The sequence below is a fragment of the Suricata suricatta genome, chromosome 16, assembly GCF_006229205.1.
Source record: "Suricata suricatta isolate VVHF042 chromosome 16, meerkat_22Aug2017_6uvM2_HiC, whole genome shotgun sequence".
NCBI classification, from domain to species: domain Eukaryota; kingdom Metazoa; phylum Chordata; class Mammalia; order Carnivora; family Herpestidae; genus Suricata; species Suricata suricatta.
This window is the reverse complement of record NC_043715.1, coordinates 27,532,574-27,559,842: the sequence shown is the minus strand read 5'-3', so window position 1 is coordinate 27,559,842 and position 27,269 is coordinate 27,532,574. Positions and strand designations below refer to the sequence as shown.

Genomic DNA, 27,269 nt, shown 5'->3' with positions numbered 1-27,269 from the left:
CGCCGGCCCGCTGCGGGCGCTCTGCGTCCTGGGCTGCCTGTTGGGCCGCGCCGCCGCTGCGCCGTCGCCCATCATCAAGTTCCCTGGAGATGTCGCCCCCAAAACGGACAAAGAGCTGGCTGTGGTGAGTTGTTGCGGGGCCTCCAGGAGTCAAGTTCAGAGAGAAACTTCGGAGGCCGAGGATGGGGAGGGGTCTTCCCCAAAAGCCACCCTCGTGGTGGACACAGGGCATGGGGAGGAGCTTCAGGAAACAACTTGAGGGGTCTTTGGCTAGCTGAAGGAGGGAATCTTTTTTGCAAACCGTGGGGTGCGGGGGGTCCTTGGTAATTGGAGTAGGCCTTTGATAAACAACTTGGCAACTTTTTGGACGCAGCAGGGTGGGCGAGAAACCAGCGCGGGGTAGGGCTGGGAATGCTTCTGCAAACAGCTGGAAGGGACCCCTTTTGTAAATAACGGGGGCATTGTCTAGTATCTGGGGGGTTTGGCAAGGGGGGGAGCTTTGTAAACAACTTGTGGACACCTCTGGGGGGTTGGCTAACGGCAGGCGCCCGAGGCCTTTGGCCAAAGGCGGAAAAGGGGTCTCTTTTGGAAATGGAGGATCTTTCGAAACCCCTGTAGGACTTTGGGAAGGGGGTCCTTTGGCATACAATTTGGGTTAACTTTTGCACACATGTGGATAGGAACTCAGGGCAAAGCAGAGCTTGGCCAACGTCTAGGAACCGCTGGCATACATCTGAAAAGACACTTTGGAGGGGATCTTTTGGCAGATATTTGGGGCAGGAGGGAAGCAGAGAGAGCATCTTCTTCACCTGGCTCCGTGGACACGTTGGTCAGGAAGGACTAGGGTTGCACCTCGGAAAGTTTCCTCGAACTTCTCCAGAGAGAGTTGAGGACGGAAGGAAAGATCTGGCCGGCCGGCGGTAGGGAGGGGTCGGCGCAGGATTGCCGGCGCGTGGGGCGGGGGCGGACTCAGCCCTGCGCACCGCCAGGCCGCCCTCCCTGCTGGCTGGGCTCCAAGCTGTGGCTCCGACGTTGTTTTGCCAGCGCGCCCTTGCTCACTCGCCTGGCTGAAGGGGCTCCCCTACCGACCGCAGCGGCCTCACAAATTACCCAAGGGGGCTGGGGGCACCCGACGGCACTTCCCCTCACCTGGTGAGCCCCTGGGGCTGGGGACCCCTCCAGATGTTCCTTCCAGCCTACAAGACATCTCTCTGCTCCCTTGTAGCTTCAACTTCTGCACTTCTCCTCCACCCTGGTCCCCATCTTGCCCAGAACAGGACTTTTGTACCCTCTGGTCAGCCTAGAAATACCTTCTTAGGATGTGAGAACACCACCCCCTTTTTCTACATATGGGCCTCTGTCCTTGCTGGATAAGTGGGTTGGGAGAACTTATATTTTTAGGGGGCTACTTTTTTACAAGGATCTGGAGCTGACATGGTAATGTGGCTGTCAGTTGAGGGTGAAGGTGAGCTTTGGAGCACTGACCAGGCTTCCTGGGTCCCCACACCTCCTGCAGCACCAGGAAGTCTGTGTTGCCCAGGGGCGATGCAGTAGGAGGCTTGAGAAGTCTCTAGACTTAAGACTGCATGGGTTCACATCAGAGAGACTCTAACAACTCCAGCAAGTGACTTAACTTCTCGATCTCACCTGCTTCTGCAAACAAGATAACAGTGGTACCTGCCTCAGGGTTAAGGGGAGGTAATTCTAGACACCTTGCAGGGTACCTGGCACATGGTAAGCCTTTGTTATTATTCTCATTATCACTATTATTATACCCTCTACTTCCCTTTCTTAACCACTCCCCAAACAAGGTTAGGGCCCTGTAATAAGGTCTCCTGTCTCTCTTCACAACACGGATCACATATATAAGTTTGCACTGACTATGGTCCATCCGGCTCCCCACACTGGGATTTGAACCCCGGAGACTAGAAACACCTGTCGCGTTCACTGATTTGTCTCCAATAATCCTGGCACAAGGCTCGGCACATGGTAGGAGTCAAAAACGAATTTGGTGAACAGATAAATGAGCTGGTCAGTCCCTGGAAGTCCCCAGGGGCCTGTGTGGTTTAGGCCTCCTGGTAGAGAGGGCTGCACAGATCCTGAAAGACAAGATGATTTTCTGTTTTGGAAATGTCAGATTCAGGATTTGAACCCAGGGCTGTCTGCTGCTGGAGTCCACGCACATACGCCTTGAAAGTCCTTATGAGAAAAGTGAAAAATCAATGTCTATGTCATCCGCAGTTAGGTGGATTAAAAAAGATGATGGAGGTGAAGAAGAGTGGCAGGGAGTTACAGTTCTGAGCATGGACTCAGGAGCCGAGTTGCTTGGATCTGAATCCAGCTTTGCCATTCGTGAGCTGTGGGAGCTTAGGCAAGTTTCTTAACCTCTCTGTGCTTTAGTTGCTTCGTCTGAAAGATGGAGATGGTAACAATAACTATATAGGGCATATAGTAAGCACTCAACACATGCTCCAAGCCATGCTTTACAGCTTTCGTGCCACTCAGCGAGTGGGGCACAGAGCTGGTTTGGGAACCCGGGATTCTGTGTGGTGCCTTTGGATCCCTGACTGCTTTGGTCAATGTCCTGCCATCCTAATGTGGCTGCCTGCCTCCGGGTGTTCGTTTCTTCCAGCAATATCTCAATACCTTCTACGGCTGCCCCAAGGAGAGTTGTAACCTGTTTGTGCTGAAGGACACACTGAAGAAGATGCAGAAGTTCTTTGGGCTACCCCAGACGGGCGACCTGGACCAGAACACCATCGAGACCATGCGGAAGCCACGCTGTGGCAACCCTGATGTGGCCAACTACAACTTCTTCCCTCGCAAGCCCAAGTGGGACAAGAACCAGATCACATACAGGTGCCAAGGCAGGGCCCCTGGGCTGTAGGGACACTGGGTCTCCGGGCCTCGCTTCTCCCTCCCTGGGGACCCAGGAGGTATCCAGTGAGGGCCTGGAATTCTTAGAAAATGGAGTCAGACGGACCAGAGCTTGAATCTCACCCTTACTAATAGCCTTGGGGCATCAGCTAAACTTAGTTTCTAATGCTCTGAGCCTTGGCTTTCCAGTCTACAAAATGGGGCTAAACCACAACCTTCCTAATAGGTTGTTGGGAACTAAGCTTAGTCACAAATAAAAGGAATTTCACAGCATCCAGGATAGGGGAAGAGCATAATGAATGCTCATCATACCCTACCTTGTATACACTGTTACTACAGTAACATGCTGTTGTTATTAGGTGGAATCATTGGAGTAGGTGGAGGGGATTTAACGACTGATTGCTAATTGAGTTTTATATGATATTATAGAGTTGTTGTAATTAATTTTTAATTGGGCTGAGAACTCTGCTCTGTGGGGCTCATACTGGATTCCAAGGGTGAGGTGTCTGCCCTGTGCCCCTTAATGCACTATTCATGCCGCCTCACCCCCCAGCCAGAGGTGAGGAATGAGACCCCTGAGGCAGGGCATGGAGGTGTGGGCTGGTCTAGGGCTCCCTGGACCCTCAAAGCATTCTGGGTGGGCTGTTCACCCAGTAAGCTCTGCTCAGCACGCACCCACATACACCTGCCACGCCTACACGCTCACACACACTCATACGTGCATGCATAAAACTAGGCACCCCTGATGTGCTTAGGCATACACTCACACCCCTGTACTCACACACACACACTCACACGCATTCAGGCATGGTCACACACAAGACAGCACGTACACACTTGTACCTATATGTACACGCTTATGTGCGTATGCCCACTCACCTTCCTTTGTACACACAGGCACACTCACACGCGTTTCTGTCTCCTCCAGGATCATTGGCTACACGCCTGATCTGGACCCTGAGACAGTGGATGATGCCTTTGCCCGTGCCTTCCAAGTCTGGAGCGATGTAACCCCGCTAAGGTTTTCTCGTATCCACGATGGGGAGGCTGACATCATGATCAACTTTGGCCGCTGGGGTAGGCAGAAGAGGGGGCAGCAGAGGGCCAGTGGAGAGACCAGTGGGTGGTCTGGCCATTAGAGGGGCGAAGGTGTCCTTAGCATAGCTTAGACAGGACAGCTGAAGACGTAGACACTGGAGAGCCACCTTGATGTGGTGGCAGGTGACATGACAGGGGGTATACCCTGGAGGCAGGGCAATCCTGAAAGCAAGTGGCCTACCTGCAATGCCCAACATGGCGGCCACTAGGCCATTTAAATTTAAATAAAACTTCAAATTCAGTTTCTCTGTCACACTAGCAACATTTCAAGTGCGTTGTGGCCATGTGCGATGAGTGACTATTGATCTGAACAGCACAAAGAGTATCCCCAGCATCACAGAAAGTTCTACTGGCCAATGCTGTAGGGACACTGAGGAACTCTAGGTGTGAGGGTGGCTCAGAAACAATGGAGCCGTGTCGCCTCTAGAGTAAGCGAAATAGAACCTGGGATTAAGGGCGCCATGTGGGTTGGCGTTGCGAACCCTGGCCGTAGTGTAGACATGAAGGTAGGTGGTGTGGACGTTGCAATGGTATTGTGATGTGGGCAAATGGTACAGGCACGGGCAACAGTGTTGACATGTGGGTGGATGGTGTGGACCTGGGCTGTAAAACAGGCATGGGGGTGAATGTTGTGGGTGTTGGCGATGGTATGACTTGGGGGTGCGTGCTAGGGCTGAAATGGCAGTGAGTGCGGGCTAGGCGATAGAGACCACGGTGTAGGCGTGGGGACAGTGAGGGTGAGGGGTGAGGACGTTGGTGTGGCGTGTTAGTCTGTGTGTGGTTATAACCTCATTAGTGAAGGTCAGTGGTAGAGATACCGGGGGTCATAGAGACTTGCGGGGGTAGTGAAGACCATAGGATGGTGACGGTCAAGTTAGCGGCTCTCTACTGAGATGCTTGTTCCCCATGCTGGATAACCGTACCGGGACAGGGAAGGGGACAGATGTGAGGTCAGCTACACAACCTTGGACTGGGGTGTGGCTGGGTGTGGCTGGACCAGCTAGAAGCTGAGAGCCAGTGTATTGCAGAGCATGGAGACGGGTACCCCTTTGATGGCAAGGACGGGCTCCTGGCTCACGCCTTCGCCCCGGGCCCTGGCGTCGGGGGAGACTCCCACTTCGACGACGATGAGCTGTGGACCCTAGGAGAAGGGCAAGGTAAGAAGGCGGACGTCCACACACCCAGGTCTCCTCTCCGGTCCTCTGCGTGCCTCTCTGTCCCTAGCCACAAGGACTGTGGCTTCCCTGGGGCAGCCGTGCGCCCCTCCAGCTGCTTTGATGGGACCGGAGAGACGACAGGGGGAGGGGAAGGCCCATGGCTGGGTGAGTCAGAATCCTGGTCTCCAAAGAAGGGCCTGGAGAGGCTCACACTCCCCCCCCCGCCCCCCTGCACTGCCCTCAGTGGTCCGAGTGAAGTACGGGAACGCCGACGGGGAGTACTGCAAGTTCCCCTTCCTGTTCAACGGCAAAGAATACACCAGCTGCACGGACACGGGCCGCAGTGACGGCTTCCTCTGGTGCTCCACCACCTACAACTTCGAAAAGGATGGCAAATACGGCTTCTGCCCCCACGAAGGTGAGCGTCCACCTGGCCCCAGGCTTTCCTCCTCCACCTCCACCTTCCTGGGCTCCCCACTACCCCCTGGGCCCCACACCCCGCAGGCCCGAGGCTGCCAGTCAGCCGGTGCGCCCCATTTCATTCATTCAGGCCCTACCGTCCTCCACTGAGCCATTGCCGTGTCCTTCAGCCGCACAATTATTTACACGGTACTTTCAGCGAGTCCGTTGTTCTGTTTGGCCGTTTACCTAAATAGGTGTGAAATCACAGGTTTGATGTGCTCCTTATTTTTTTGTTTCCTAACGTGCATGGGAATGAATTTAGAATGACTAAAGCACCCAGTGGTTCTCTGGCCAGAACTGGGGGTTCAAGGACATGAGGAGAGGCTGGGGGATGGGTCGGAAGCCTCACAGCGAGATTCGAAGGTGAGACTCAGACACGGTGGCTGGTACCCAGTCTGGCTTGGGGACACCAGCCCTGGGAATTTCAGCCATCATTCCCGGTTCTGATGCTGACTCTTCCAGCGTGTGTGTGTGTGTGTGTGTGTGTGTGTGTGTGTGTGTACATGTGTGTGTGCACAGCTGCGTGCACACGTCTGGGGGTGGGGGCTCCTCCATCTGCCTCTTTGGGTCTCTGTCTTCTCTTTCTTGTGTCTGCAGCTCTGTGTCTCAGCAAAGGCATTAGGCTTGACTCCGTATATTTGTGTTTTTTGCCCATGCTTGAGACAAAGTATTCAGATATTTTGAAACCATACAGGGCAAGGAGTTTCCTTAAGGGCTAAGGGTATAGATGTAACACACTCAATCCTTTTTTAATCGATCCTTCACGATGAGACATACTTCATAACCAGAAGTCATAAAAAGACAATATACATCTTTACTCTAAAATGTTTAAATCTTTATTTTTGAGAGAGAGAGAGTGTGTGTGCTAGCAGAGGAGGATCAGAGAGAGAGGGACACACAAAATCCAAAGCAGGCCCCAGGCTCTGAGCTGTCAGCACAGAGCCCGATGCGGGGCTCAAACTCACGAACCAAGAGTTCATGACCTGGGCCAAAGTCAGATGCTTAACCGACTGAGCCACCCAGGTGCCCCTATGCATCTTCATTCTAGATCACAACATCTTAGTGATCTGGAGATCAAAAGCCCAGAAAACTGGAGGAGAAATGGGAGAAAATGCAAAACTTACTTGTCATAATCCTTGTTTCTTCCCATCCCGTGAACACTGATCTATACAGATGCCTTTGTCTTTTTGGCTGTAACATGTTTGTGAATCTCTCTGACCCCATTGCAATGGACACCAGACATCTTAACAGAGGGAAGGAAACCAAAGCTAGTTGATGGTGTTCTTGTTTACACTTTTAATACCAAAGCTCACGTGATATTTTGTGTTAAGTAAGAGTTCAAGTCATTGACCGTTAATAAGTCAAATTTTTAAACAAAGATGTTTTATGTCTCTTGCATTTCCCAGTAGGGATTTAAGCAGAGATAACCTGGCCATATGTCAGACCCTGTGATTAGAGCAAAATGCCTTGATTATGGAAGTGGAAACAGCTGTAATTCATAAGTTCGGTTTTTCCCTGCCTCGGACGTTAGCCATTTACTTGGTCTTGAGCCAAATGCAAATACGTACAACATGCACGTGTTCAGTGTTGGGATAGAGGTTCTGGTTACTCAGCCCCTCCTGATGCTGAGTCAATGACCGCTTGCTTCTCTTCATCCTTGTTGGGAGCAGGATCTGAAAGGAGATGGGGGCTTCCTGGGTGGTAGAAATGCAGCGGTTGGGAGACCAGAGTCACGTTGCCTTTCCCTCTCTGAGGCCACCAAGGCATGTGGCTTCCGTTGTGACTCTTCCCTTGGTCTCATTGTTTCTGGGATTGCGGGGGGAAGGTCTCTTGGTTGGGGAGAGGGGAGTAGTGAGGATATGGGGCCCTGCTCCTGTGGTCCCTGGCCCCCATTTTGGTCATGGTGGAGTTAACGGGGGCTGATGAGGTCACCTCTGGCGCCGTTGCGCACAGATGGTCCTTGTTACGCACTTGTGGTTTTGCTAGTTGGCAATTGCAGAGACACACCATTTTGTAGCTTGTGGGTGGATGAAGGCATGGGGGAGCAGAGGAAGAGCCCAAGACGGACAAGCCCGGGCTCTGAATCCCATTCTCCCCAAATTCTCCAGGCAGATAGCCTCTGTCTTGGGGAGGTCAGAGTAGGAGCTCGGAGTGCATATTAAAAGGCGTGTGGAGACACCACCTCCCTTCTGTTCTCCCCACTCTGTTCTTCCTCTCTCTCCTACGGAGACCAGAGCAGGGCTGTCCAGGGAAGCACCTGGGGTTGAAAGGGAGGTGAAGCTTTGGGGGGGGGGTCTCAAAGACTGTGAGCAAGAGAGAGATGACTACGAGCAGGTCCAGCACCAGCCTTCTCAGAATCTCAGGTTTCCTCCCTCTTGAATGGAAATGTTTGTGGTCCTGCCAACAGCCATAGATGGTATATTTAGCAATCTGCATGGCTTGGGCATGGACCAGGCAGAGTGAGACACCTTGGGGTTGGGGCAGGGGCAGGGCTCTGGAGGCCCCATGCTGTGTGCCAGGTTTTAACCATTTCATTTCTGGGAGGGGGGGTGGTCATAAGGTCCCAGGGGAGGGATCCAGTTGGCTAGGGAGGCGGGAGTACCTTCCAGGGGCCCAGAGAAGCAGCAGTTTATCAACCAGTGTAGACAGTTTTTAATATTTCAGCAACACTACAGTTTCCCTGGTGTGAGCTGGCAGATTGGCCACCAGCCAGCCCTGTGCCCACGCGGGAGCCGAGCTCATTCCCAGGTCGGCAGTGGGTGGCCTCTGGCATTCACGTCCTCTCCATCTCTCCCTCATCCCCAGCTCTGTTCACCATGGGTGGCAACGCTGACGGACAGCCCTGCAAGTTCCCGTTTCGCTTCCAGGGAACATCCTACAACAGCTGTACCACCGAGGGCCGCACCGACGGCTACCGCTGGTGCGGCACCACGGAGGACTATGACCGCGACAAGAAGTATGGCTTCTGCCCCGAGACAGGTGGGTGTCATCGCCTCTGATGGCGGGAACCTACCAGAGCTCCTCCCTTCCTCCTTCTTCCCTCCCTACCCTCCTACCTCCCTCCCTTCCTGATTTTTACTGAGAACCTGCCTTTTACAGGAGAGACAGGTAGGTCTTCCACAGGGCCCCGCATGATGGAGCTCACTGTCTAAGTATGTGGCCTGTTGGCTCTGCCCAGCCCCCTTTGCCTCTGGTCCCCTCCAGCCCCATCCATGGGAGGCTAATTAGAGCTCTGGAATCTGGCTGCGTGGGTTTGAATCTTAGCCCTGACGCTTCAAGCAGTCTCTGCTCAGGCAAGTTTCTTCATTTCTCTGAGTTCCAGTTTCCCATCCATGATATGGGTGTAACTCACAGTCCCTACTGCACAGGGCTGTGGAGAAGTGCTTGCTGCAGTGCCCAGGGCTGAAGTGAGGGCTCCGCAAGCACGATTTGTCCATGTCCACCTTGCGTGGTTCCCCGGCGGTGGCCTCAGGTGCCTTACAGCCCCCTGACCCACGGCCTTCACTCCACAGCCATGTCAACTATTGGCGGGAACTCAGAAGGCGCCCCCTGCGTCTTCCCCTTCACCTTCTTGGGCAACAAGCATGAGAGCTGCACGAGTGCGGGCCGCAGCGATGGCAAGATGTGGTGCGCGACCACGGCCAACTATGACGACGACCGAAAGTGGGGCTTCTGTCCTGACCAAGGTACGGCGCTCTGCCTGTCGGGCGGGAACGCCAGGTGGCGCCCCGCCCCCGCACTGGAAACCTTCCCGGGCCCCACCCACCTTCGGCACACACACCACCCCCAGAACACCCACCTGGCCTGAGCCACTGCCTGTTTGGGGAGATGTGACCCTTCCCTTCCACCTTGACCACCCGTCCAGGTGAGGGGGTGACTGCCCAAAACATCTCAGTACCAAGCATGGGGTACCCCGTTCCAGAGAATGATTCCTCTCCAAGGCATTCAACTCCCCTACAGTGGAGAGCAGACTGCAAGGAGCTGGGTGGCAGGAAAAGAGAGGAAAACGGGAGTAGCCTCATTCTTGCTCCACCCTCCATGCAGCGTGAGAGTCCCCAGAGCCCTCCGTGCCCCATTGGCACCATCTTTTGTCCACTTGTGAATGGGTGCCAGGTGACCTTGACAGTGCTGAGTACATAGCCATGTGAGATAGCTGTCTGCCCCCCAGGGCTCACAGGCTGAGGCAAGAGTGTGACCAGGAGATAGGCCATGACCTTACTATGCGGTCAGTGTGGTGAACAAGGTGTTTAGGGGCACTGTGCCCACTCTAGTCTGCAGGGCCCAGTGCGTTGGTCTTTTTTTAAAAATTATTTTGTGTTTATTTATTTTTGAGAAAGAGCGAGAGGCAGAATGTGAGCAGAGAAGGAACTAAGAGAGAGGGAGACATAGAATCTGAAGCAGGCTCCAGCTCCAAGCTGTCAGCACAGAGCCCGATGCGGGGGTTGAACTCACAAACTGTGAGATCATGACCTCAGCCGAAGTCGGAGGCTTAACCGACTGAGCCACCCAGGGGCCCCTCCCTCCCCCCAGTGCATTGGTCTTAAAGCTCCCTGATGACACCAGATGGCCAGGTGAGAGGTCTGGTCCAGGGCTGGCCAGAATCAGATCAGTGTCTTTTTATGTTACTTTTTTTTTCTTTTTTACTCACAATGGGGTGGAATTTGGGTAATGGATACCAACAGAGGCTGGCCAACAGATGTTTTCTTAACCTCTTCCGATGCCGCACCGGGACGTATCCTGGTATTACTTGGTCTGGTCCAGCTTCTGCGTAAAGGTGGGATCCTCCGTCTGTTGGAATGACTTAAATAAGAGCCCAGAGCTGGTGTGGCACACTTGTGGTGTTCCTTAGGACTGTTGTAACAAAGTGCCACAAACTGGGTGTCTTAAAACATCAGAAATATCTTCTCTACAAAATCAAGGCATCGGTATGGCCACATTCCCTCTGAAGGCTGCGTGGCCCCAGTCTCTGCCTCTGTTTTTCCATGGCCTTCTATGTATCTTATCTTACAAGGGCACCAGTCACACTGGATTAAGGGCCCACTGTGCTCCTGTAGGACTTCCTTTTACATCTTAATTTATCTGCAAAGATGCTATTTCCATATAAGCTCAGGCTTAGGAACTGGACATACCCTTTGGGGAGACACGGCTCATCCTGCAGCCTGCCCTCTGTCTGTGGCTGAGCCTGGGCAACCTCTCCAAATGGGCATGGTTGTTTTGACTTCCCCTGAGGCAGGAATGGTGAGCCCACTGTCTTACCTCTTCGGAGACCGTATAGTGCAAGTTGCTTCTTAAACAAATGGGACCCCAAGTAGAGGATGTGGAGTTGTTACTTGTTCTCATTTCAGCACACAGCCACAGCCCTCCCTGGGAAGGAGCAAAGGGACTTTGATTGATCCGACTTGAAAGCAATGGGCATAGTATCTCAGTCCCAGAATACTCGGGAGAAGGGAAAATCGATACGTGCCACTTGCAAGGCTCTCAGTCCCATTATGTGGATGGCCTCGGAGTCCGCATCCTCCCTCATCTCTCTCCCCCTGTCTCTCTGCATCCCTCCCCTCCTGCGGCCCTTAGGGTACAGCTTGTTCCTGGTTGCAGCCCATGAGTTTGGCCATGCGATGGGGCTGGAGCACTCCCAGGACCCTGGGGCCCTGATGGCTCCCATTTACACCTACACCAAGAACTTCCGCCTGTCCCATGATGACATCAAGGGCATTCAAGAGCTCTATGGTAACCTTCCATCCGGGGGGTGGGGGGGGCTCAGGACGGGGGTCCGGGGAGATCATGCAGCCTGGGATGGAGGCCAGGGTTTGGGGACCGGCAAGGTCCCATCTCTCCAGGACTGCAGGAGGGTAAAGGCAGGTGACAGGAGAGTTATCAGTTCTGGGAGTATCAGAACAACCTCCAAGGGGACCCCTGGGTAGTCCCTTTCCTTTCTGAGTAACACCAGTATTCACGCCGGCTCCCGTGAGCCACTTGGTGAGGTCAGCAGAGGAGAAATTGGCTCTCCGTTTTCTAGGTGAGTGAACGGAGGCCTGAGGAAGGTAACTCTTTTGGCCCAGGGTCCCCGGGAAAGCAACCAAGTTAGGTTTAGAATGCAGGGTAAGGAGCTAAATACAGGACGGAATGGCCCAGCCTGTGGAAGACCCTGAGGATGGGGGGGAGGGGGGCAAGCACAAAATGTCTGGTTTTCCTACCCGATTCCTTCATCTTGATGTGTAGGCATAATTCAACCAGAGCTTGAAAACAGTGACTTACTTGTGAATGCTTATGATGAGGTTGGAGTAGGTCCATTAAGAAAAAAAACATAGGCATAAAATGGTCCTGGTGGTGCCTGGACCAACTCAAAGTAGTAGATGACAGAGTTGAGGCACATGGGTCTGGGAAAGAACACCGGGTTGAGGGAGAGACGCCAAGTTCAAATGCACCTGCCCCTCGCCAGCAGCACGAGACAGAGCAGGTCTTTACCTCCCTGGACTCTGTTTTCTCATCTGTAAACTGGCTGGTACCCATGAGGAGCGAAGGGATGAACCCTTGAGAAAGTTCTGCCCTCCCACCCCCCTCCCTGTGCTGGACACACTGGGGGCCGCTGTTGGCCTTGACTCTCTTTCAGACTTCAGAACCTGACCTTTGGGTTTGAATCCTTGGGCAAGTCACTCACCCTTTCTGGGCCTCAGTTTCCCTATCTGTAAAACGGGAGTAATGATAGTGCCTCCTTGCCAGGGATATGGTGAGGACTGGTTTGGGTGATGTCGGTGAAGAGCTTTTTGTAAAGTACCAAAACCAGCTGGTCGGGATCCTGGTCTCCCTTTAGTCACCTCCTGCCACTTCCAGACTCATCTCTGTGTCTTACCCGGTCTCACTCCAAGGCTACATACTATTCTGACCCTTGGCAGGTTGGGTGGGCAGCCCTGGGGACTCAGGCTTGTGGGGAGAGCCCCTGGAGCCAAGGAGAGTCTGAGGTCACATCCTCTTCCAGGGGCCTCCCCTGACATTGACACTGGCACCGGCCCCACCCCGACTCTGGGACCCGTCACTCCTGAGATCTGCAAACAGGACATTGTCTTTGATGGCATCTCTCAGATCCGTGGGGAGATCTTCTTCTTCAAAGACAGGTGAGTACAGGAGCTTGCTTCTTGTCCTTGCCCTCTGCCCATTGTCCTTGTGCCCCCAGCCCTTGCTTCCCAGAACGGCCCCTATAGACAGCTTGCCCTGTGTATCACTCAGCCCTCCAGATGTCAGTGGCTTACCGCAATGGGCATTTCTTTTGCTCTTTCCTAGTCTGCGGGTCTACCGGGGGTCTTGGCTTTGGGCTGCGGTTTGGGTTCGGGTATGTTCTGCACATCACTCGTTCTCCCCGGATTAGCAGCTGCTCGTGGCAGATGACAAACACAAGAGGCCAAAGCAAACCACACAGGCATATTTTAAGCCTCCACTCACATCATGTCTGAGAATGTTCCATTGACTGAAGCAAATCCTGTGGCCAAGCCTAACAGCCACTATAGAGCCTAGCACTGTGAGGTCACATGGCCTATGCACTTGGATGTATAATTCTGAAATGGGGTGGAGGGAAGAATTGGAAACAACAACCCAGGCTCCCACAGGCTTTCTCCTAAAATGGCTTTGACCTCAAATAGTCAAATCATTCTCTCTATGGGGAACAAGGAACCACAGGAGAGAGGTGGTATCCTTTATGCTGTAGATAAAGGCCTCCACTCAATCAGTCAATAGCTAAGATTCACGCAGCTGCCCTAGCCCTCCTGGAGAATGGCAGACAGTATCTAGGACTGCATGAAAGGGTCTTTCCGTCATCCGTCTGTATAAGCATGTGTACGTACAGACATATACCCATCCATCATCCATCTGTCTGCACAGTCTTTAATCAACCATCCATCATCCATCCATTCAGCAATCTGTCCATCTATCCATTCATCCATCCATGCATCAATCTATTAGTCTGTCCATCCATCTGGCCATCTATCCATCCACCCACCCATCCATCCATCCATCCATCCGTCTGTCCATCCGTCCATCCATCCATCCATCCACCTGTCCATCCATCCGTCCATCCATCCATCCAAAGAGTGTGATAAGTGACAGAAAGAGTTTTGGAGCCAGACTCCTTGGGTTAGAATCTTGGACCTGCCCCTTTACTGGTTGCATGATTATAGGCAATTTAATTATGTGTCTCTATTGTACCTCAATTTCCTCATCTATAAAAGGGGACTAGTACTCTAACCTATCTCATGGGGTTGTTGTGAGGATTAGATGAGCTTAGGGCTTAGTATAATGCCTGACGGAGGGCAAGTGTATTCGATCATACCAGCTAGTATTACCAGCACATAATTACTTAGTATCTACTGTGCCAACTAGTTTGCTTTAGGAGCTGGAGGTGGGAGATGATGTGCTGGGAGCAGAGGGACCACTTAATGCCTAGATCAGGGTTCTCAGAGAGAGGTCCATGGACTTCCTATACCACAGCCCCCTAGGGTGTGAATGTTAGGAGTGTGGGTTTCTGCGCCCACCCCCAGGCTGTCTGATGGAAATCTCTGGGAATGGGCCCTAGGCATTTGTATTTTTACAAGTTTCCCTAACCCTTATGCACACTGAAGTGGCAGCAGCAGCAGTCTGGTCTGGGAAGCATAGGCAGGGAGAGCTGATAGCGGTCCACATCTGAGTGAGAGAGAATTGCAGAAGGCTTGTGTGGACACCTGCGAGTCGTGGAACATTCTGAGAAGGAAGCCGCACTTGAGCAGGGGCCCATAAAGGAGAAGCAGATCCAGTGGTGGCAGTGATGGGCCGACAGCTTGGGAGGGTGCCTGGGTCAGGGGGAGCCGCGGGAGGGGATCTGCAAAGATGTGAGAATTCCTGGCTTGCAGGGGGAGGGATAGAGAGCCTGATGAGTCTGGAAGATGTTCCCTGAACTTGTCTGAAGCACCTCTTCTTATAGTCCAGGCACTGGGCTAGTTGCTAGGGCCAGAGGAAGGCAGATGCCTTGCTTTTCGCAGATTCTTCTGGCCAATAGGGAGCTAAACCTCAAAATGCAGCAAGGAGTCAGGTACCATCAGGCCTTGAATGCCCAGACCAGGGTGTGTAACAAGAGATGCTTCCCTGCAGCCCCCGTTCTGGGGATGGGGAAGAGACAAGTCAGGGGTCCCCCACTGCCCAGCACTTTCCTTAGCCTGGAGCATTTCCCACTAAGGAATCCCTGACCACACATTGGGATCTGAGCACTTCTGACCTAGGAAAGGGCACAGAGCCCAGGCCCAGGGTTGGAGCCATCCCTGGCCTGACACCACACACTTTGAAAAGGAAGTCAATGAGTGTTTAATAGGTTCATTGAATTAGTCAGTAAATATTTCAGCACCGACCACGTGCAGAAATTGGCGGTAGGTACTGCGGGGACAAGAAAGGTAACAGTGCGAGATCATTAAACTCAAACTGCAGAGTCAGGTCGGGATTCGAATTCTGGTGATAATCTCTCAGCCTCATTTGCCCAACAAGGATCCTGGTTCTTTCCTTTAGCAGGATGTTTGCGCTGTAGGTAACAAAGCATCCCAACTCAAACCGGTCAAACAATAGAGAATAATTGCCCCCATGTGGTATGAAGTCCAAGCGTAGGGCTGCTTCCGGGGGCAGGACTCAGTGACATCTTTCTCCACGGCCATCCTCTGTCTTGATTTTATCTCAAGACTGGGTCCCTCATGGTCACACAATGGCTGCCAGTGCAGTGGTGGCTGCAGGCTTCCTTGCCCACATCCCTGGCAGGAGAGAGAGAGGGGTCCCTAGATATGAAATACAAGTCTGTCCATTCAATCTTGCTGGGCTCATGTGAATCGTATAGCAACTACTGGATCGATAATAATTGCCAGGAAATGCTAAGCTCTGATAGGCTTAGACCAGTGGTTCTTGAACGTTGGCATGCGTTGGATGATCTGGAAGGCTTGTTAAAACAGACTGCTGGGCACCAAGCCCAGAGAATCTGGCCCACAGGTCTCAAGTGGGACCCAGTGATTTGTGGTTCCCAGTTTCTAGATGATGTTCCTTCTGGGGTCTGGGGATCACACTTTGAGACCAGTAGCGTAAGCTCCTCAGAATGGGGTTTGGGTCCACCATTGGGCAAGCTTGGGTCATGACTATGGGAGTCGTGTGAGGAAGGATGGTAGGGAAATAATAGATGCCAGTAGGCCACCAAGAGCGCATGGGATCTTGTAATATTGTGAAGAGTTCGTTTTACAAGACACACAATGTGCTTGGCACTTAGTAGGCCCTCCAAAAATAATAGTTCTCACTCATGCCAAGGTGTCTGAGTCCATTCCCTTTCAATTCAGGAAATGCTGTGAGTACCATCAGCCCTTGCCTCAGTTGGCTTCTGATCTAGTAAAAGATATATGACATTTTGAAAACCCCACAAACTACTATTCCAGGTACCGAGTGTTGATGATCTTGAGAGACTCAGAGGAGGAAGAATATGGTATGGACAGAGGTAGTAGGGAGGGCTTCCTGGAGGAAGGAGCAAGACAGGGAGCAAAAAAGTGGCTCCTCTGCCCTGGCATCTTGCAGACGGGGTTCTGCCCATTTCCTTTTGATCTTGCCTCCTCCCTCTCCAAGGACATCACTGCTGGGAAGTTTTTGAGTGGGCCTGGGGAGGTCGTATTACATGTGGTAATAGCTGCAGAATGACTCAGGGTGTGCTTTCCTATGTCCCCTGCCCCAACTCCAGGTTCATTTGGCGAACAGTGACACCAGGGAGCAAGCCCATGGGGCCCCTGCTAGTGGCCACCTTCTGGCCTGAGCTCCCGGAAAAGATTGATGCTGTGTACGAGGCCCCGCAGGAGGAGAAGGCTGTGTTCTTTGCAGGTGCGTGGGAGAGCCCTGCCTCGCCCTCGGCCCCATGGGGCTCTGCACCATCGGTTCCTGTACACCCGTGGGTACTCCTCTCTTTTATGGGTCCGTTCTTCCGACCAGGACTTCCAAAAGCATGGGATGCATCTGGGAGATTGGCTCACACACCGGGCATCCCATAGCATTAGCCCACGGTGTGAATACTTCATTACCTTTTAATTTTCAATCCTTTGGATTCATTTTCTTTCTTTGTGTTTTAATTTTTTTAATGTTTTTTATTTATTTTTGAGAGACAGAGAGAGATAGCTTGAGCAGGGAGAGGTCAGAGAGAGAGAGAGAGACACAGAATCTGAAGCAGGCTCCAGGCTCTGAGCTGTCAGCATAGAGCCCAATGCGGGGATTGAACCCATGAACCATAAGATCATGACCTGAGCTGAAGCCGCACACTTAACCGACTGAGCCACCCAGGTGTCCCCAGACTCAATTTCTAGAAGGAAAATTAGGCTGTAGTGCTGGTGTCTCCCAGCACTTTTTTACTGCTAGAGCCTTCGGCAGACAACTGTTTTAGTTAGAAGTTTTTATTTTTATTTTTATTTTATTTTATTTTTTTAATGTTTTATTTATTTTTGATACAGACAGAGACAGAGCATGAGGGGGGAGGGACAGAGAGAGAAGGAGACACAACCAGAAGCAGGCTCCAGGCTCTGAGCTAGCTGTCAGCACAGAGCCTGACGCGGGGCTTGAACCCACGAATGTGAGATCTGACCTGAGCCGAAGTCGGAGGCTTAACCGACTGAGCCACCCAGGCGCCCCTAGTTAGAAGTTTTTAAAAGGCGATTGCATTTCTAACATTTAAAATGTATCTCAAGAGAATATGTGTATTTTCTATGGGTTTCATGATGAATTCCTTGAACGCAAAATACTAAGCAAACAATAGTACAAAAAGTGTCTGTCTGTGGATTATCAGTGTAGGGTCACACGGCTATAGTGGGAAACCCTGATCCTTCAACATCCTTGGAACCTACCGTGTGCCAGGGATCCAGCCCTGGCCCCCTCGGAGCTCACAAGCTAGCCGGGTGGGTGGAGCCGGGGGCAAGGGGGTGAACCAGAAAAGCAGGCTGTAGGAGGAAACGCAGTAAGGCTATATTAATAGGAGAAGGACGAGTGATAGGGCACTGCCCTGGTCCGAGGGGTGGCCACAGGGCCTGCTTCCCGGAGAGCTGAAGGCCCGGCCGCCCAAGGGCACGTGTTCCGCCAGCCAGCTCCCCATCTCCTCCATCCCAGAGTGACCGTGGGCTGTGACGCAATGTTAAGAAAAGGTCTTCATGGCAAGTAGGGCACTTAGCGTACGTGGCCTGGTGAGGGAGCAAGGGACGCGGCCCCGTCACCTCACTCACCTCCTCGGCCAGGCCGCTTCGATGCAATTTGTGAAACCATATATGTTCGTCCTGATTCTGGGCACTGAGCCGGAAGTGAGCGGGACCTTGTGTCCCTGATGAGAATGGCCACGGTGGGGCCCCTGGCAGACAGAGGATGGGAGGGACAGGCCAGCACCAGTCACCAACACGCGCTGTCCTTCCACCCCAGGGAATGAGTACTGGGTCTATTCGGCCAGCACCCTGGAGCGAGGGTACCCCAAGCCGTTGACCAGCCTGGGGCTGCCCCCCGATGTTCAACGTGTAGATGCTGCCTTTAACTGGAGCAAGAACAAGAAGACCTACATCTTTGCTGGAGACAAGTTCTGGAGGTAAGGGGTTGGGGCGGTGTAGAAAGGAGACAGCACAGCCCGCAGTGTGGGCGGGGGAAGACACTCTGTGGTTTCCTGTTTCCTGGGTCAGAGGTGGAGGTTTGGGGCCACAGATGCCCCCTCTGGCCTCCTATCTCCCAGAGCCGCAGGCCCTCTGAGAAGTTCCCGAACAATGAAGCGTCCTTGTGCACATTGCTGGTATGGGTCTGGTCAGAAGCTTCTCCTTCTCAGAAGTCTGTTGATTGGCCCAATGCCTGTCTGGTCTGGGGCCTCCATTTGGGGGTGACTCGCTGAAGAAGTAGGTAATGAAAATAAATGTAACCGCTGCTACTCCTGACACTATATGCCGGACACTATTCCAAGGGCTTTGTGAGACAAGTATTGTTATTATTATTGGCTTTTTACAGATGAGGAAATTGGGTTCAGGGAGGTTAAGGATCTAGTTTAAAGTCACACAGCCATGTCGTGGCAGGTTGGGATTGAACCTGGGAATCCTGGCTCCCAGAGAATGTGCTATTTATTCTTCAGTCTTCTCTACTGTACCTGGGATAGTGGGGTCCTCAGAAATGGGGGTGGTGAAAGCAGGGGTGGCAGAGGGCAAAATATGATGAAGACAGAGGTCGGTGCACCATGGGTCAGGCCCCACAGGAAGCAGCAGGAACCCTCTGGAATGTCTGCCACGGGGCCAGTGTCTGTGGGCCAGTTCAGAAGCAGGCCCTCCCCTGCTCTAGGTCATCAAAAGGAAAGGGTTCAATTCCAATTCCAAGAAGCCATGGTCAGGGCCATGGGTCCTTCAGCCAGAGGAAGGGGTGGTTGGTGTGAGGGGCGGTTGCTACATTCCTCCCTTGGCCGCCCTTGCATCTGGGCCCTTTGCTGGCCCTCCCTGACACAGCCCTGCTTCCCGCCCAGGCCTCCCTCTTCTCCCCCTCCCCTGCGCCCCACCACCCCGCCCCCAGCTGCCCTGCATTCAGAAGCTGTTTGCCTGCATCGGGGAGGAATTCCAGACATATTGCTAAGATACTTAGCAACTTAAGCTGATGGCTATCTCAAGCCTCGAGAAAGAACACAGTCAGCCAGGAAACCTCGGCGCAGGCTCTCTGCCCACAGGCTCTGGAACAATCCTCTGCACAAGCACGTACTGCAGATAGCGTCTCGGCGTGGTGGGCACCCCGAACCTCTAAATTTTAGAATGCTGATGGTGAGCGGCACAGACGCCCAGAAATGTGACACTAATCCACAAACCACAGTGTTGGAAGGACTTTTCTGACCCCTCAGAAAGTTGGACACTTAACTAACTGAACACCCAGGAGCCCCTCATCTTTATTTCTTTTTAAAGGTAGATCCTATTTTTAGCCCCATTTTTCCGGTGTGGAAACTTGCTGAGGTACCTCAAGGGTACCCCCGTGGAAAAGCTAGGACGGAAATGTCTGTGTTCTTAACACTTGCTTTACACCGCCGGTTTCCACAGCCTTGGGGAAGTACGGGATGTCACAGAAAGAAACTTTCTAGTACCAGCCAGCAGGAAGCAATGGAGGAGCCTGCAGACAGAGAGGAAGATGAAGAGCTGTAGGCCGCTTCAGAGCCAGCCCCTTCCCGTGCCCTGATGCTTTGTTCTTCCTGGCCAAGAAGAACTTGGAACCAAATCGGTTCACTTCTCTGAGCCTCAGTTTCCACATCTATAAAATGGGATTGCTTCCTGCCCTGCCTATCCTCTGTGGGTGGACTGAGAAAGAAATGAGGGCAAGTTCAAGCACAGGACACATAGCTCGGAGCCATTGTCACTCTGGGAGAATGTAGTGTTGGGGGGCAATGTGGGTGAGGTGCTGGGACTTTGGGCTGAAGACTTGGTTTTGGTACACCAGGTCACGAGGAAGCGTGTTAGGTTTTGCAAGAAGCTGGGGTTAAGGAGGGCTGTCCTGACAGTTCCCAGGCTGGTGGGCAGAGGGGGAAGTGTAAGCGGAAGTGGTGGTTGGTGTGAGGGGGGAAAAGGAAACCCCACAGGGAAAGCTCTTGTCGGTATCTAGGATCCGGTGGTCGGGCTGGCCTTGGGGATGAGGATCCACTCTGAGGCACTGCAGGCAAAGCCTGGCTGTCCCCAAAGTGGCATTTGAACACAGCTCTGTCTAGAAAATAAGCTCCACCAGGACAAGACGTTTATCTTGATGATGGCAGTATCCACAGGCAGGCAGAGTAGGAGGTCAGTAAATATGTAGAGAATAATGAATAGGATGAGTGTAAGTGGACAACCAAAGGAATAGACGTGACCCCAGCATTTTAAAAAAGTCTCAAAAAAAAAAAAAAAGGAAAAAGATAGAGGTATTGCTAGCCAGGAAGAAGACTGTGCCAACTAATTCTCAGGGTATTTACCTGGATCAAAGGCACGGCCCAAGATAACTATGTGCTCTGTTAGCTGCATCAGGACGGAGGCCCGCCCTGTGACTGACAGGGCTTGGACTCATGTACCTACCACCTTGCACTGTAACCTGGCTGTCCCAGATGAGATCACCTCCCAGCTGTGGACAGTCACCTCCACCTGGATGAAGAAGCAGCACTGTGTCTAAACCTCTTAGTGAAAGAATGCTGAGGCGGGACCCCATCCCCGGGGCTCCTAGTCCCGTGCTCTCCATACTGTAGCCGGGATCAGAGTTTGTAAAGGAGCTAGCATTTCCCAAATACTAAGTACCAGATAGGGAGATAGGCGCTCTGCATGCTATTTCATTTCCTGCATACGTTAATTAAGATGTTAAATACAACCCCATTTTACAGTTGCTAAAGCAGAGGTTCAGAGAGTAACGTGCAGCTGGAGAGGAGGGTGCAGGCAGGCCTGGGTTGGATTACCACTTGGGAGCTGGGTGCGCTTTCTAAGCCTCTGGTCTTTAAAACGAGTATGTTGGCAATAACTGTGTCCGGGTATTGTCACAAGAAATGACTGAGTAAATATATGGAAAGTCGTGAACACGGGGCTTACACAAGGGCAGTAATCACGAGATTGCTTTTATGGGACTTTTCAAGGTCATATAACTAGCAAGTAGTGGGGTTGGGACCCAGACCCAGTCTGGCTCCCTGGCCTTTGACTCCAGGCGGCCGCCTCCCTGCAGGGCTAGGTCTGGTTTCCCAAACTCAGCCAGGAGCCATCAGCTGGGCCCTCCCACCCAGGTTGGGGGAGGGCTTGCCTTTAGGGATGTCCCAGCGGTTCCTCATCCTCCATTTGCTCGCAGATACAATGAAGTAAAGAAGAAGATGGACCCTGGCTTCCCCAAGCTCATCGCGGATGCCTGGAACGCCATCCCTGACAACCTGGACGCCGTGGTGGACCTGCAGGGCGGCGGTGAGCGGGCCAGGCCTCATCCGCTTTCTAGGACCTGCCTCCCCACCCCCAGTCGGGGCCCAGCTTCTCACAAGCACACACTCCCTCATTGTGCAGAGAAGCAAGGGGCGCCCGGGGAAAACAAACCAGCCCCTTCAGCCCAGGGCTGGGAAGGCATCCAGACCCCTGACCTCTGCTCACTCAGCTGGCTCCAGGCAGTAAGACCCAGAAAGGCCCCTCACAGCTGCGGGGCCCGGAGCCAGAGAAGGGGAGGGCAGGAGGCCTGCTGGAACAAGAAACATGGGCTGTGTGCCCTGGATTCATTCCGGGGTTTGGTCCAGGCCCTTTCAGGTTCCACAGGAGGCCTTGTGACTGCCTCCCATTAGCAGAGGGATGGCTCCATTTGAGACAGGGCAGACTTTGTCCTGCCCTCTTGCTGATGTGGCAAAGTCTCCCACTCGACTCACTGTGCCCCCGGTCCCTTGCTGAAGAAAATACAACCCAGTCTCAGGAAGGGATAGAATTTGGAGTTTGAAAACCATATTCTGAGGAGGCTTCTGGGAGGTCGGCAGGGTCCTAGAAATGAGTCCAGTTTGGCTTTTTAGAGGAGGTTTCAATTAAATTCTACAAAGTTTTCTTTTGAGCCCTTATCATATGCTAAGCACATGGTCCTAAGCTCCAGTGGTGAAGGAACTCACATGTCCAAGAAAGAGCAGTGCATAATCTAGCAGCTAGGTTAATGATTGCCTTCAAGAGTAAACATCTATTGAGCACCTACTGTGTGCTAGGCTTTTTTTTTAATGTTTTATTTATTTTTGATACAGAGAGAGACAGAGCACAAGAGGGGGAGGGGCAGAGAGAGAAGGAGACACAGAATCTGAAACAGGCTCCAGGCTCTGAGCTAGCTGTCAGCACAGAGCCTGACGCGGGGCTCCAACCCATGAACGTGAGATCTGACCTGAGCCAAAGTCGGAGTGTGTGCTAGGCTTTTTAAAGAAGGAAATGGGATCCTGTATGTCCAGCGTCCCGAATTGTAAAGCCCTTAGGGGCCCGTCCGTTAGCACAAATAAGCGAAGCATGCAAGGCAGACAGTAGGGAAGGGAGAGGTTTGTGGTGACCCAAGAGGCACATGGGTCACCACAGGATTTATAACCATCTGCTTCTGATGGTTGCTGCAAGAATGGGGGCTCAGCATCGTTCGATAGTCTAGCTGTTTTAAAAGGAAGTGAGAAATGTGTATTTTCATGTGGGTAACTCATTCAGATCAAAACAAAACACAGAATTTGTGTGAGCCAAATGGAAGCCATCCATAGGCCTGAAAGGGCTGGAAGCCTCCTCCTTCACCCCCCCCCCACCCCAGCATATGGGGAGTGCTTAGTTTGTGTTCAGCCAACTGCTGTTATTTATATTAATAATAGCATGTCTCTGCTGATTCAGTCCTCGCCAAAAGCTCTACGAGGTCCGTATCTTTATCCCCATCTTACAGATGAAGAAACAGGGACTCGAGAGAGCTTAGATCCCCTCCCTCTGGCCTTAGAGGGGGGTCGTCTCTGATTTAAAAGCGTCTTCCCTACGGCAGGCTCCCAGGAACCTTCCATGTGCCATAATGTCCAAGGATGGCGTGGTCACAATCTCCCCTTTCTCTCATCCCAGGTCACAGCTACTTTTTCAAGGGCGCCTACTACCTGAAGCTGGAGAACCAAAGTCTGAAGAGCGTGAAATTCGGAAGCGTCAGAACCGACTGGCTGGGGTGCTGAGCCGGCTCTGGCTCCTCTGGGCCCCGCCTCTCCATTGTCTTCTGCCAAGCCAGGCCCTGAGTTCCGGGGAAGGACCCGGGTGGGCCTGGCAGCCTTCAGCTCTGTAGTTAATCAGCATCCTCACCCTTACCTGGTAATTTAAGCTCTGCCCTGTGCCCCAGGAACGGTGCTGATTGTACCCCTGCCAGGTGCCCTCACCCCACTTCTGTATCCCACCAGCCCCCCAGAGCCACCCCCAAAGAGATCCTTTGATATTCTCAATGCAGCCCTGCGTTGGGCTGCCCTGGTGCTGCCACACTTCGGGCTCTTCCCCCCTCCACAACTTTCTGTGGCTAACAGCACCCTCGGAGCCAACAGAGAGAGACTGTCTCAAGAGGGCACTGGTGGCCCGACAGCCCGGCCTGGCATGGGGCAGTGGGACAGGGGCACACCTGGCTTCTCACTGCTGGCCGCCTTAGGACCTCTTCTACATTAGCAGTTTGCTTTCTGTGCACTTTGTTCTTTTCTTCTGATCGTTTTTATTGTTCTACATTGAATTGAATTTCTTGACCGAGGATTTCAGGTTGTCTGAAGTCACTCCACCATGCCTCTCAGCCCACATAGGGACGGTTCTCTTGTTCACTCTACTTAGTACGTCCCCGACCCCATCATTTCCTCCACTGGCTGGAGGAAAACCAAGCCACAGCTCCCCGCTCAGCCCTCCCCCACCTTCCTTCAACAGTTCCCCATGGGAAATGTCAACGAGTATGAATAAAGACACCAATTGAGTGGCACTGTTTGCAGGGTGTTTTTTTGCAGAGCCTAGAGAGGGGCTTCAGCCCCCAGCAGAAAACAGAACTTAAGCCTAAATCTCTGCTCCCTATGGGGCCCAGGTGACATTTGCTGCAAAGGTCAGAGCTGCCAAAATAAATAGCAGGAGTTCCTCTGTCCTGAAGAAAGAGCCTTTGAAATTACACTGGTTCTAGCACTTTGCTGGCGGGGTCTCATTCAAGGTTCCTTTCTGAGGCTCCATTTCTTGACAGTAACACCATTTCTGACACTCCTCCTTTTCCTCCTAAACCACAAAAAATATCTCTCCATTAATAGAGTGCTTACTATGTGCCAGCTACTTGACATGCATCATTTAACCTTTACAACAGCATAAAGAGGGGGAGGGTATGCTTAGCCCAACTTTTGCCAATGAGGAAACAGGCCCAGAGGAAAGCAACTTGCCCAGGGTACCATAGCTATCAGGTAACAACCCAAGTCAAGGCCAAAGATGACCTAGAGAAAGAGCTTTGGCCCCAGCCCAGACTCTCCATCACTATTACCCTCTACTACCCCCAAAGCCACCCCAAGTAAGCATAACTAAGGGAGAAATCAAGTGTCTCTTCTAAACATAGCTTCTATTAATGGTTAAGCTCTTTATCCCTCCTTCCCACCAAGTTGCCCACCCCTCATTGCTTTCTATATAGGAATCTTGGAGTTCCCAGAAAAGAAATGAAAAGCCTGGGGTTCTTTCAGAGGCCCTTTCTGGTTCTGACAGACTTGTTGCTTTAGGCCTCTCATGGTGAGGCTGGTGGGGAAGGGGATGATTGGACAGGACTCTCTGGAGGTGACCTTGGGTAGGCTGGGAGTCTTATTTCTCCTCCTATGGCCTGCCCAATGGCTCAGGTCCTTGAGGGTCCTGAAGAGATAGGCTTTGGGGCAAGTTTCTGGCTAAAGAGACACAAAGGACTGCCAGGCCCTACTTGAAGACCCTCGAGGCTAAGGAAGCTAACATCATGACTATAACACTATTATTAACGTGCTCTGTCATACTAAGAACATTTAGCTGCTCTGCAACGTAATACCTGAAGGGTGGCAATTCTTGACTGCTTTTCTGTGAATCCCACATGTTTTATTTCGTTGTAATTGTTACGACAACTTTATGGAGTAGAAATTAATTTTTTTTCCCATTCTTAGAGGAGAGTACAAGCTCAGAGGTTAAGCGAGGAGCTATCCGGTAGGGTTGGACGATTCTGAGATGCTGCAGTAGCTAAGTGTGACGCACCAGCTGTCTCAGGGCCCAGATTCGGATTCTCCCCGAGCCCTCCAGCCCGGTAGGAGCCTTTGACCAGTGAGTTCAAGTCGCTCACCATCTCCAGCATCTGCCTGTCTGCACTCGAGGCTTGACCAACTGGCTCAAGTCCTGGGAAAATGCCCATCTTCCCCAGCCCCACCACCACTCATAAAGTTCCAGAGAGCCTCTTGAACTTCCTCAGACTGGAATGGAGCCACAGCCCAAATTATTTCCCTTTTTGGGGCCAGGTTCCTCATCGAGTGTGGAAGGCAATAGTTGTTTTCGCCTTTTTCTGTTAACAGCATTGGGAAAGCTCAGTTTTCTTTTGGAGAACCATCTTCCACTGTTGGTCCATGTTTTGAGGGGAAGATTCCACTCCAGGTACCAATATCTCCGTTGACAGGACTCTTTCAGCTGTAACTGGCAAACATCCACCTCAAACTGGATTAAGCAAAACTGAAACATATATCAGAAATTAAACACATAAAACAAAAGCCACCCTGGATATAGTCACTTAAATGGTACAGTCTAGGAATGGCTGGATTTGGGTTCTGTTGATCTGAGTTCTGTTTATCCCATTTTACAGAAGGGGCCAACTGAGGTTCATGGAGATAGTGATTTGGCCAATGTCAATCAGACTCTGTAAAAGCGCTTGGAACTACAGATGGGCGTGACCCTCAAGCAGAGAGCTCTGCCGAAACTGTCGCTCATTGGGGTGCCCCGCTCAGAAGGAGAAACTTGGGGCGGTAGGGGGGGTATAGTTTTATGACCAAAGAGGAAGAGCCAGATACCTAAAGGGGTGGGGCTAGCGCTCGGGGGGGGGGGCCAGGGCTGGGGAGTTCTGAGCCAGAGGCGAGGCCGGACGGCGGCTAGGTGACTCGCGCCTGCGCAGAGGCCCCGCAACGGCGCCGCGGGCTGGCACACCGGCGAAGCTCCCCCAGGTCGCGGCGGGGGCTCGCACCGGCGTTTCGCGACGGTCGCTGGGTCCGGTCCGACGCCCTGCCGAGCCATGAGCCACTGCGCGGAGGCGGCGGCGGTGGTGGCCACGGTGCCGGGCGCGGGGAAAGCCGGGCGACGGCCGTCCATGGTGCCCCGCCAGGCGTCCTTCTTCCCGCCGCCGGTGCCCAACCCCTTCGTGCAGCAAACACAGATGGGCGCGGCGAGTCGCCTCCAGGTGAGGGCGGACAGGGGAGAGGAGGCGGAACGAGGGGAGAGGCGTGGGTCTGACGGTGGAGGCAGATGGAGGTGAGGGGCTTGAGGCCGAGAGGAAGCAGATCCAGCGGAGGGGCGTGGGTTTGACAGGGGAGGCGGAGCCAGGCGGGAGAGGTGAGGGGTGTGGGTCCGAGAGAGGAGGCAGACCCAGGTGAGGGGTGTGGGTCTGAGAGAGGAGGCAGATCCAGGAGAAGGGCGTAGATCTGACAAGGGAGGAGGAGCCAGGTGAGAGAGGTGAAGGATGTGGGTCTGAGGGAGGAGGCAGATCCAGTGGAGGGGTGTGGGTCTGAGAGAGGAGGCAGATTCAGGGAAGGGCCCTTGATACACAGCGCCGGTATAGTCTGAGGGGAGTGTGGGTGTGACAGGGGTGGCTCGGGAGGGGGTGCGAGTCTGAGAGGCAAAGGCTCTGAGAAAGAAAGATGTGGGATCTAGAAGGCGAGGGCTTTTGAGGGGACCATGAGTCTGGAAGGGGCGGAGGTGTAGGTGTGAGAATTGAGGACAAGTAGAGGATGGTCTGAAGGTGTGTGAGAAAAGAAAATGCAAAGAACATGTGGGTCTGAGAGGCAGGTCCTACACGGGACTGAGCAGAAGACTGAGCAGGCCGGTGGCAGAGGAAACATTCCATGCTGAGAAGGGAGATGAATCTGTGACAACTGAACTTGAGTTTGTTAGAGTGCAATGGAGGGGGGTGGGCTTGGGGAAGTCTTTTTTTTTCTTTCTTTCTTTTGCCTTAGGGGAGGAGAGGAAGCAGTCTGGGCTGTGAGGGAGA

At 52.8% G+C, this 27,269-nt stretch overlaps 2 protein-coding genes and 1 long non-coding RNA gene across 6 annotated transcripts in view; 2 read left to right on the top strand and 1 right to left on the bottom strand.

The window, feature by feature from the left end:
- The window catches only part of MMP2 (matrix metallopeptidase 2), a 25,881-nt gene extending 1,861 nt beyond the window's left edge, over positions 1-24,020 (top strand). Inside the window, exons 1-13 of one of the 2 annotated variants that reach the window (XM_029926071.1) lie at positions 7-124; positions 2,633-2,859; positions 3,806-3,954; positions 5,004-5,132; positions 5,377-5,550; positions 8,400-8,573; positions 9,107-9,280; positions 11,166-11,321; positions 12,571-12,706; positions 16,315-16,451; positions 18,024-18,183; positions 21,402-21,511; positions 23,144-24,020. In XM_029926071.1, coding sequence (XP_029781931.1) covers positions 2,708-2,859; positions 3,806-3,954; positions 5,004-5,132; positions 5,377-5,550; positions 8,400-8,573; positions 9,107-9,280; positions 11,166-11,321; positions 12,571-12,706; positions 16,315-16,451; positions 18,024-18,183; positions 21,402-21,511; positions 23,144-23,247 — 1,755 coding nt within the window. In that variant the 5' untranslated portion in view covers positions 7-124; positions 2,633-2,707 and the 3' untranslated portion in view covers positions 23,248-24,020. Of the gene's footprint in view, positions 1-6; positions 125-2,632; positions 2,860-3,805; positions 3,955-5,003; positions 5,133-5,376; positions 5,551-8,399; positions 8,574-9,106; positions 9,281-11,165; positions 11,322-12,570; positions 12,707-16,314; positions 16,452-18,023; positions 18,184-21,401; positions 21,512-23,143 lie in introns of those variants that run through there. The other variant, XM_029926070.1, reaches the window with a different exon arrangement.
- An 18-nt stretch (positions 24,021-24,038) lies between these two features.
- LOC115280903 lies at positions 24,039-26,093 on the bottom strand. The gene is made up of 3 exons (XR_003903989.1): positions 26,080-26,093; positions 25,080-25,744; positions 24,039-24,301 (listed from the first exon to the last, which is right to left on the bottom strand). It is a non-coding gene; the product is annotated as an uncharacterized LOC115280903 (long non-coding RNA).
- A 57-nt stretch (positions 26,094-26,150) lies between these two features.
- Positions 26,151-27,269, top strand: part of LPCAT2 (lysophosphatidylcholine acyltransferase 2) — a 68,628-nt gene continuing 67,509 nt past the window's right edge. For all 3 annotated transcript variants that reach the window (XM_029925051.1, XM_029925050.1, XM_029925052.1), the window contains exon 1: positions 26,151-26,462. In XM_029925051.1, the coding sequence (XP_029780911.1) occupies positions 26,298-26,462 (165 nt within the window). In that variant the 5' untranslated portion in view covers positions 26,151-26,297. The remainder of the gene's footprint in view (positions 26,463-27,269) is intronic.